The sequence below is a fragment of the Astatotilapia calliptera genome, chromosome 1, assembly GCF_964374335.1.
Source record: "Astatotilapia calliptera chromosome 1, fAstCal68.1, whole genome shotgun sequence".
Taxonomy (NCBI): domain Eukaryota; kingdom Metazoa; phylum Chordata; class Actinopteri; order Cichliformes; family Cichlidae; genus Astatotilapia; species Astatotilapia calliptera.
In genome coordinates, this window is record NC_137422.1 from 12,913,085 (window position 1) to 12,923,878 (window position 10,794).

The window sequence follows — 10,794 nt, forward strand, 5'->3', positions numbered from 1 at the left end:
ATGTGTGTGCTGTAATGGTTCTGTATTTCCATCATGAACAAAACAAGAAAAAAAATCAGTATTACATCAAAGCCATTAAGCTTTGAGCCCAAATCCATTATCACAAATGGCTCTTTTCCACATACAAAGAATCTATTGACCAAACTAGTTCCGCTGCTTGTTTCATATAGGAGAGAATAAGCAGAGGTTTCATTATATTACTATGGATTGCTGCCATCTGTTGCATTGTTTCCAGCCGGGGATGGGACAGGTGTCCCCTGACCACACATGTTTATACAGGCAAATGATTAATAAGCAGACCAGACTGCAAATACTGCGAGACAACCGTCCCACAGGAGGATAACACGTCAATCTCCTTTTAAAGTCTTTGACTGGATGGATCTAAAGTGGAGCCTCGTGAGCACATGACAGTGACATCCTGTATGACGGCACCAGGTATGAAACATATCAGCATTCTCCACTCGCCAAAATCAACGTGCTTCTCTATGAGAAATCAGGTGGATACAAATGTATACATATTATACTTTTCACCCTCCTGCATTAAATGTTACTACTTACTTTTCAGACTAAAGGTTAAAATGTTACAGATTAAATTGTCCGGCCGATGTAGCTATGACACTGAAATGCTGATTACGTAACACGCACACCTTTCACATTTTAAGTGCATTCAAACATACCAGTAGTTTTCATTTCCTGCTTTATGCATGTGTTGATCTTCCACTGATGACCATTGCAGTTAATTAAATGTACAGCAAATAAATATACTTCATCACTTTGATGCAAAAGTCATATAAGCAAGCGCTACAGCCACACATGGCTCCTGCTTGTTAGCTGGCATTGCGTGAGCGGGAGGGATGCCTTTGGTTAGCCTTTTTATTTTAGTTAATTTTCCATGAAATAATCTCTCAGATTCAATCTTTGTCATATTATTGTATCATTTACAGTATTAGCCTACGATTGATAATTTAAGCTGTGTGAAAGTTCCGTGTTTTCCCCCGTTTTATTTGAATGTGATTTATTTTCAAATATAACACGCATCAGAAACAATGAAGTTCTTCAATAAATGTTACTGCTAATTGAACATTTCTGCAACAACTCGGTCTTCACAATCACAGCAAGTGCAGTTTACAGTTTAGAAATATCCTTGATAGTAGGATATGTTAGTAGGATTTTCCCAACCTGTTATCATGGATGATGTCCCGATGAATCCGACTACCCTGCACAACCCAGAGAGGTCAAGAGGTCAGGGAGAGAGAGCGATGGCAGAAAAGAGGTGCAAAGACTCCCCAAAGAGACACAAAACAACCACAAAGGGATGCACAAGGACTCCACAGAGATACAAACCAACAATAAAGAAGCACAAAAAGACCACAAGGAGATGAAAAACACCCAATGAGACAAAATGACCATGACGAGACATAAAATGACCAAAAAACAGATGCAACATAATGGCCGAGAGGAACAAATCCATGGCAAAGAGATGTAAAATGCCTTAAAAAATGATACAAAATAACAATAAAGAGACAGAAGAAATAGAAACCTTCAACAAAGAGCTACAAAATGACCACGAGGACATGAAAAATAACTAGACGGAGCAAAACGTGGCTAAATAGATGCCACACGTTAACAGAGAGGAGAAGAGAAAACACGCTGCTGTGTCATTTGTAGTTATTTTGTGCCCAGGTTCCCGCTGTCGCATAATCCATCCATTCATATCAGACTCAATGAGCTTTTGCTTAATATTACAGCGGCTGGATAACACTACAGTAAAGCAGCCAATCGTTCCCGCCGTAGTTGTGCTCAGCTCTGCGGGCCTCGTTAGTATTCAGAGGGAATGAGCTTTGCCACGCAGGGCAATTACGTTCACAGAAAATTAACATTCATTGTGTCTCAGTGACATTATGTGAGTATCTCTCTCAGCATCCAGGGACCGAGAGCTGTGTAATCAATATCTATTAGTCCTCCCATCAGAAGAATTAGATTTCACTATTAGATCAGCCTGCTCCCCTGACTCGACGTCAAACATTATAAGTTGACTGGACATGTCATGCACCGATGTAGCTGCCTAATGAAAGAGATCATGTTGAACTCAAATACAATAAGGCGAAATATGAGCCACCTCACGAGGAGTTATTCTGCGCGGAGGCCAGCAGGTGTCAGGCTCGCACCGGTGAAAGAAACCAATGGAGTAAAAGGCTACAGAGCAGAAAGTGGCTTCACATTTTATTCATATGGACATGAGTGCATACAGAAACTGGTAAATTGTGAGTAAATCAAGTCAGAAACTGGCATTTGTTTCTATTTCCCACAGTGTCTTCTCCATATAAAAAAGACAGTCACGTGGACAAGAAAGGATTTTTTGGTTGTGTCTCACAGATGAATGTCACCATGGAAAACCCTGGCACAGAGAAAGTGATGGATTTGTGTCTAAAATGCACATGAGATTACAAAAAAAGACTTCAGAGCTGGCGTGACGCGACACTCGGTGAAAGAAAAGTCTTTTATTGTTTGATGTGAAACCTGAAGGGCTGCTGAGTTAAGTGCTCGTAATAACAATAATAATGTGCTCTATTCAAACCATAAACATACTCGTAGTTCTGATGAGAGAATTTGGTCAAATTCATGACTTGTGCCCATTTAAAGTGCTTAACCACGTACAGTGCTACAAATCATCTAAACAATAAGTTAAATCCAGTACAGATAAATAACAAACATATGTAAAAATCCAACATATTCAAACAAGCAACAGAATCTAAACAATGAGATACATTTTGAACTTAATATCACAAATGTACATTGCACATCGTCACATGATATATATACTGTATGTATATAGTGTTGGGTTTTTTTCTTCTTCTCTTTCTTTTCAGAATAGCTCAAGAGCAGACAGCTTTACTCGGGGACACTCCTTGGTTTGAGCTTTGCAGCTTCACGTCTACAATCCTGTGATTCCCAACATAAACTCTGTGTGTAAGCAAACCCTGATCTCTCTAATACAAGAGTTCAGTTTTATTCGTTTTCTTTTATTATTTTGAGGAGGCGTCAAATCCCTCTCCTCTGAGTCTCGATGGGTTTGCTCAAGTCAGGTGCTAAAATCAGCAGTGCATCTGTACAGCAGGTTGGTGCTCCTTGGTGGGAGGTGAGAGCTCTTGAGGCGGGCCTGTGTGTTCATATCTATGTATGTGCGTGTGTGTATATATGTGTTGCTTTTTTTTATTATTATTATTTTTTATTTTTTTGGGCTGTGCTGGGGTCAGGTGCTGTGTTGTGCCAGGCACTAGGGAGGCAGCAGCGGGGGTTTGAAGGTGCAGGCTCCGGTGCACTGACGGGGGGTGAGCATCTTGCAGGAGAAATGGTGAAGGGCGTCGTGAGCTTCTGGGGAGGAACGAGTCCATCAGTGAGAACATGCAGCGGAAATGCAGACAATGCAACCTCACAAACTACCGATGACACAATGAAGTGTGAGTTGGATCTATGCCTCCTCTGATCTTGTAAAGAGTAACAATACTCACATATTCAACCCTTATTTTCTTTCTACTTGTTGTAAATGTTCCTCGTGTCCTAAGATGACTTCAGTGTAAGTGACAGGGGGAAAAAAAAATCCCTTCGCCCCCGCCTCCCAAGTCCTATTTACTCTTTGTTTCCACAAATTTGAACTTTCCCACCAAATGTTGTTCAAATTTGAAGAGAATTAATTAACATTTCTGTTAATTAAATGAAACAGTTGGTGGAGCTAACTCCCCGTTCGCCGCCATTAAACCACTGCAGAAGAAGAGGAAGCAGCAAGGAGACATAATCAGAAAATCAGCAGTAAAACCTCAAAACGTTGGACAACGATGTGAAAAGGAATAGAAAGAAGACAGGAAATAAAGCGCATTTCCACTCATTTTTGGGGTTTGCTTGAATTTGGCCACATTCTCCTTATTTCTTTTTGCAAATTGGGCCATAATTTTTATTATCTTCACTGGGTGTTAAAGTCATATGACTTACAAATGCTCTTTCCAGCTCACCTTTATTAATAAGCATTTTCCATTACGTACAAATTCATGCAAAATGCATTTGCAGCTGGGGTATTTTTTGGGGGGTTTTTTTGCACAGATTAAGTATACAGACAATCAGATGGATGGAAAGGTTGTAAAAACACAATGTTTCTGTGCTGAGCTGTGGTGGAGGACCAGTTAAAAAAAAAAGAGGGAAAATAAGCTGTAAATAAGTGCCAGTTTGGAAGATGGGCACTTTATTTGAGTGCTGCCTGCTGTGGCTTTTTGGTCACTTACACTGAAATCGCTTGAAGAGCCACCAGGAGGAACACAGCGGTGCTTTCAGTGTTTTAATGTGTGCATGTGAGCACTGCCTTGAGACTGTTTTGAAAATTGTAAACCTACCCCTTATTGCTTTTTGTTGTTGTTGGTGGTGGTAATTTAAATATTGTCTATTGATCACTGATCACAGGAGATGTTTAATAAAAAGTTCCACTTGCATATTTAGAATTGAAGGCGTACACGTATTCCTTCTTGGACCAGATAAAATTACCTTTTAGCTTCTGTTGTATTGCATAACGAGCCTTTCTCTCTTGGTCCAACTCGCTGCACAAAGTGTCTATCGAAAAAAAATGAAATGAATACAAAAAATAAATAAATAAAATAAGTAAAAATGTAAACTGCTGTTGGAGGATGTGAGGTGGAGGAGTGTAATGTATGTTGTTTGCCCCTGTGGTATTTAGAGTGACCCCTCTGTGTACTTGAACCCTGTATTTAAACTACTGTAACACTAAACCAATCCTTTAACGGGCGGCATTAGTTGCTGTCTACTGCATGTAACCGATACAGCACTACATAATGGTCTGTCTATTCAATTTTCCAGAGCATGATTTAGGAGAAAATAACCTTTGGTAACAAAACAATGCGGTTTCAATTTCACCTTTTGATATCTAATAATTTACTGAACTGCTGGACACAAAAAAAAAAAAAGTATGAAATTTACAGGAAAAAGCCTGGACACAAATTGCCAATATTTCAATATGCAAGTGTCACTTTTCCTTTCTTTTTCTTTTTTCCTTTTTAGTTCAGTGCATGGTTTTTTTGTTTTCAGATGGATTACAATGCTTTATGATATTTAAACGTTTTTGTGGCTCCATTTTCCCCCCTCATAAACTTAAAGAGCATTGATCTACATCTGCTTTACAGTCAGAGTCTATGGAGGCGCACAATATATGTGTATATATATAGAGAGAGAAGGAGAGAGACAAACCTCGAACAATCTGCAGCTGCTGGACCATTTCCTCTCTGTAGGACAGCTCACGCTTCATTTGATCCTGAAAATTATCTGAAGAGTACCGAAGGCCACATCAGATGGAAACTCTGACTTTGTGGGGATACATTTAAAGACACAATCCAGGATTCAAAGGAGAAAAAAAGAATAAAAACTCCCTCTCCTGCAAATAGTTTGGCTGTAAAGCACGGCCTGTTTTTAAAAATCCAGACAGAGATGTAAAATGCGTGTCTCTCTCTCTCTGTCTGTGTCACTTTCACTCACAAAAACACGCTTGTGATGCTCCCACCTTTTAAATGCTGGAATTCTCTCTCCAACTTCTTCCTCAGCTCCACTTGTTCCACGAGCTGCTTCTGTAATTCCTCTGCACAAAAACAAAAAAACATCACCAATCACCACAAATCAGCAGCTTTTCCTAAAGCGCACACACACACACACTTCCACTTACAATGATATATTCTTGAATTTTCAGCACATAAAGATTTATGCGAGCCGCACTCTCAGGTGCGTTCACAGCCTCGATAACAACCATTTTCACTGTTTTCCTTTCTCGCTGCCACAGTAATTGCCATGCATTGCCTGGAGGTGGAGACGATAATAATGGAGTCCCAGGGTTTTTCCAAGCGTTGTAAAATAATTAGCTGCCGTGCCTCGGGGTTATGGCTCTGTTCGTTAAAATATTAATAGCCTCTAAACGATTTCCTCTTATAATAATAAGTCAAAACTCCTACATCTTGTGATTAAGTGGTTAACAACTATGGAAACACTTTAGGCCTAAAAAAAATTTAAATAAATAAAAATGGAAATGCACATTTGGATTCTGGCACGCCATCTTTAACAGGCTGGGGGTATTTAGCTCTGTTTAAAATGAGGTGGAACTCAATATTTAATGTTCATTTAATAAAAAATACTATATTTGAAAATGTTTGCGGTCTTGTTAGATTTAATGCAATCCAAACTGCTTAAGCAAACTCGTTAATATTTAAAATAACACTTAAATTTAGTCCTGATTAGATGCAGTGACCAGCACAGCTTTTAACACACCCTGTGTGTACTCAAATTAAAAAAAAATGGAGTAACAATTACTGGCACTTTATATCACCTCCTTCTCAATTCTAATCCATATTCGGGCTTGAAAAGGGCCTCCTACCTTTAGCCATGTTCTGCAGGTCTCTTTCGTGCACGCTGATGTCGATGCGTAAAGCTCCATCGGCTGCGCACAAATAAAAAAAACTAACAATAAAAACCTGATTAACTGTAACACTATAAAAAGCTGCTGAATAAAAGTATCGAACCAGCCCAAAGTGGTCAGATGTGGCGATAATTAAAAGTAAAGACGATTTTTAAAACAGCAGATAACAGAATGATTAACGACCTTGTCTGTCCTGCTCCTGGTAGGACGTTGCAGTGCGCTGGGTCTGTATTTCAGACACGTGGTGAACACCTAGAAGCGAACAAGCCACAAACATTTTCAGGTAAAGGACGAGGAGACGCTCCCGCTCGCATTAATAACCCGGATCGGTAATTACCGTTGGATCTGCGGGGGCTGCTCGATTGTTTGGACCCAAACGTGGAAGGCTCGTTCAGAAGCACGTGGCCGTCCTTTTCATGAGCATACACCTGTAAAAGGAACAATCGTCTTTAATAGCGGCACAGCAATTATTGGTCATTTGGTGCACGCAATTTACGCTCTTTTATTTTTTTAAGAAAATAAAAGGAGTGGCTTGATGTGAAGATGGTGAAAGAAGCGGGGTTATTAAAGTATTTTGATTTTAATTAATATTTCTGCAGATTTGTGCAAATTGGGATACAGTGGTTTAATTAACATTGAAAACGGGAAAAAACAGTGTGTGTGTGTGTGTGTGTGTGTGTGTGTGTGTGTGTGTGTGTGTGTGTGTGTGTGTGTGTGTGTGTGTGTTATGTTGTATCTATTAAAAAATGTTGCTGTAACTGAATTTGGGAGAAAATCGTGGACTCAGGCAGTTTCACTGCAGGTGGTCCAAACACTCCCCACTAACCACTCTTACGACTAATATCTATAATAAATAATAAACACATATCTACATCTGGAATTTCCTTTCTCAAAGTCTGAATGAGGCTAATATGTTAATGCACTCTCTAATTCTCTAATCTTATTTTCTACAACTGTGACAATTCAACTCGCCCCAAGGGGATCATTAAAGTTTCATTTAATCTAATCTTACTTCATGAAGAGGGGAGCCATTACGCATCTGTCTGTCCTCATCCGATGACCCAGTGTGAGCGGAATCCTCCGGTGATGCTGCGACCGCCTCGGGGCTTGAGGCTGCATCGGCCTGCTCCTGACTCTCCTCAGCACCCGAGCACACCCGCTCCGGTACAGGGGAGTCGCGGTGGTCTCCTCCCGGTGATATCCGGATCGGATCCTCTTCGCCTTGTCCCCGGTTGGACTCCACGTCCACGTCCAGGTCGTCGTCGTCGTCGTCCACCACGCTGTCTCTGTCCGGTGATATCGATCTGTAGCTGGAGCTCTCGCTGATAAAATCCGGGGACAGGTAGCCGGGGCGTATCCCGTAGGAGTCCCGGTTGCCGTACAGTTTGGCAATGGTCTCTGCGTCTTTGACGACGGGTCTAAAGGCGGAGATATAGCTGATTTTCCTCTGAGAGGTCTCGTCCCCGGACTTGTCCTCGTCGTTCCGGGTGGAGGAGGACTGGGAGCTGGGGCAGCGCTCTCCGCCGTCCTGCTGGTGGTGAGGGTGGTGGTTGGTGTCTTTTGGTGTGTTTGCGCCCCTCTCGCTCTGGTCCGACAGGTCGAGTTCGGCCGGCCGGACGCTTAGCAGCTCTGGGGGAGGTTTGGGTGGGGAGCCCGGGTAGGGCGGCATCGGTAGGCCTCCAGCTGCAGGCCAAAACATGGGGAAGGCCGGGTAGATCGGATCCTTTGTGCCGGGCCAAAACACACCGGGGATGTTGTTTTTGTTCACGTCAGGCACCCCGTCGCTCTTTTTCTGACACAGCCCATAACTAGGGAAGCCGTAGGGGTGGTGAGGGAACAGAGGTGGGGGGATTTTCTGAAGCATGCCAAAGCTCTTGCTGGGCACCGGGATGACCGGGTAACTCCGTTCGCCCCTCGCCAGACTCAGGTTGTTGCTCCCCTGATCCTCGTCGCAGCGCAATGTTTTGTGGGGGATCTCCGGGGAGCTGCTTTGAACCAGGCTGGACGAGGCCTGTGATTTCATGGGCGAGGACATCCCCGAGCCGCTCATGGGCAGAGTCCTCTTTCTGCTCCCCCCGTTGAACATGGCCTTCACATCCTCCCACGCGTGGCAAATATCATCATTGGATTTTTTTTCCGTCAGTTTCAAATGGCGTCTCCACGAATTGAAGTTGGCCGCGTCCGGCTGCAGATACTTGGACTCTGGGGTGCGGTGGGAGTGGAAAATGAATTTATTGGGAGAGAAATACATGTTGCAAAAGCTGCACTTGATGCACTTCGCTCTGGAGCTGTTGTATCTCGCGGGTATAAAGCTGCCCCTGCAGCCCCATGCGCACTCGTGAGACACGTCAAATGCAAAATTTTCTGGTAGCTTTGGCGGGCTGTGCGCTCCCAGGAAGGACTTGCAGAGCCTCTCGGCCTCCCTTTTGGTGATCATGCCGCAGCGCCTGGAGGAAATGGGCATAGCCCCGGCCCGGCGCAGGAGTTCCAGCTGCACCGGCGTGCACTGCACACAGGTGATGCCCAGAGCCACCCGGCGGTTGTGTATCTCGTTGTAGCTGTAGTTTTTCAGCAAGGTGTTGGAAATCTGCGCCAGACACAGTCTCTCCTTGCCGTCTATGACAAGACACACGATGGGCACCCCGTACAGGGATGTCTCACTCACTTGGTTCGGTTTGAGAGAGCCGGGGCTGGAAAAGCTCTGCGCGCCCTGCTTTAAACTTGGGGAAGAGCTAGCGTCTCGTCCCGCGTCTCGAAGCTGTCCGGGCATCGACTCCATCCCTGGAAGCCTGTGAGTCAAACAGAAGACAAGACAGTGAACCGGAGGCCCGTGGGGTTGTTTACGCAAGCACTATATGTTTACCGTGTTCTGAATCTTCGCATGACTCAAGTCTGCGAGAAAAATGAAAAACATCACAGAAAACGAATAAAAATACTTTAAAACGCCTAAATAATAACCATTTGAAAGGCAAATATTAAATATATATTATTTCCGTATTATTATAATCGGCATTGACCAAAAATTATATATATAAAAGTAATTATTACAATTGTGTCATAATTAAAATGAAGCAATAGCAGAGGGTCTTTTAACTGTTTGAATAATAATAATAATAATAATAATAATAATAATAATAATAATAATAATAATAATACTTTTTAAGTGAAATTAATTAGACGTATTTACTATTTCAGCATGATTTCCGTGCTCTCTGCCTCCTCTCCTGTCCTACAGGCTCCTGCGCGTTGGTGGATCTACTTCTACCGCTACTCTTTATCCTGAAATCGGCTCAGCCGTTAAGGGGGAACTACTTAAGGGTCACATAAGAATCTTATAGGTGGATAAGGACAGAAGGAAAATGCAGCCTGAGCTGCGTCAATGCGCTTAGCGGAGAGGAAAAGAACAACTATAAGCCGCTTTCCCGCGAGCTAATTACACAGGTCCAAGCGTGCGTCTTTGCATTGTTAATAAAAGACCAGGCCCATATATAATTAAAGCTTCTGCGCAGATTAGCCGCAGACGACTGCTCGAAATTAGGTTGAAGCGGGCCTATCTCACGTTCCCCTGCGCGTACTTAACTTTCTGCGTCTCTTGTGCCAAAACGCACGCAAACCCCTGCTTTTATTTTGTTACTATTTTGAAGTATTACGAAGCCACTGATACAGCCGAGTTACGGTCAAATCGCGAGAAATTAAATTAAATTAGCTGTTGTAAATTGTTGTTGTAATTTTAGGATGAATTTGGTGATAAGGAAAACAAAAACAGAGCCATACCTTTCTCTCCTGTAAAAGCAACACACCGTAGGGGAAGTCAGGCTGGGAAATCAATATTAACAATAAATAAAATGAAAATAAACAGACAAAAATTGAGAGAGTCCAGAGAGGGAGAGAGGATGGAGAAAAGAAGGCGCACTGGCAGTGAAAGCGCTGAGGAGGAGCCTTTATTTCAGTGCATTTCAGGGCAGGCAGCAGCACGCGGGACCTCCATCCTGTCGGAGCAAGGGGAGGTGACTGGCGCGCAGACAGGAAACACATGGCACCTCTCTCTCTCTCCCCCCCCCCTCTCTCTCTCTGTGTCTTGTCATGCTGGTGTGTAATGGCTCTCTCTCTCTCTGAGTCTCACCCTCTCTCTCTCTCTGCAGCTCAAACATGATCAGAAACAAAAATATCAATTAGGCCCCTGCTGACCCCAGATGGAAAATCATTTTGGCCCTCAGACTCGTGATTATATATTTATTTATTTGCTATTATATATAAATTAAGAAGGAGACATCGTGACATCATCGGAGATATCTGCACAAAGATACCAAAAATAAAGGAAAAATATAACG

General features: G+C 42.8%; 1 protein-coding gene across 7 annotated transcripts; it reads right to left on the minus strand.

The window, feature by feature from the left end:
* Window positions 1-2,210: 2,210 nt before the first annotated feature.
* On the minus strand, window positions 2,211-10,476 carry LOC113019447 (SKI family transcriptional corepressor 1 homolog-B-like). 7 transcript variants are annotated; one of them, XM_026163178.2, is made up of 9 exons: window positions 10,238-10,476; window positions 7,476-9,252; window positions 6,801-6,891; window positions 6,647-6,715; window positions 6,422-6,484; window positions 5,561-5,635; window positions 5,251-5,325; window positions 4,534-4,599; window positions 2,482-3,375 (listed from the first exon to the last, which is right to left on the minus strand). In XM_026163178.2, the coding sequence occupies exons 2-9, from the start codon at window positions 9,240-9,242 to the stop codon at window positions 3,278-3,280; spliced, it is 2,304 nt and encodes a 767-aa protein (XP_026018963.2). In that variant the 5' UTR covers window positions 9,243-9,252; window positions 10,238-10,476; the 3' UTR covers window positions 2,482-3,277. The 7 variants fall into 7 exon arrangements, with proteins under 7 accessions (XP_026018995.2, XP_026018987.2, XP_026018963.2 ...); XM_026163185.2 differs by lacking the exon at window positions 10,238-10,476 and adding an exon at window positions 9,651-9,742; XM_026163194.2 differs by having other exon boundaries at window positions 3,141-3,372.
* Between the last annotated feature and the right edge of the window lie 318 nt (window positions 10,477-10,794).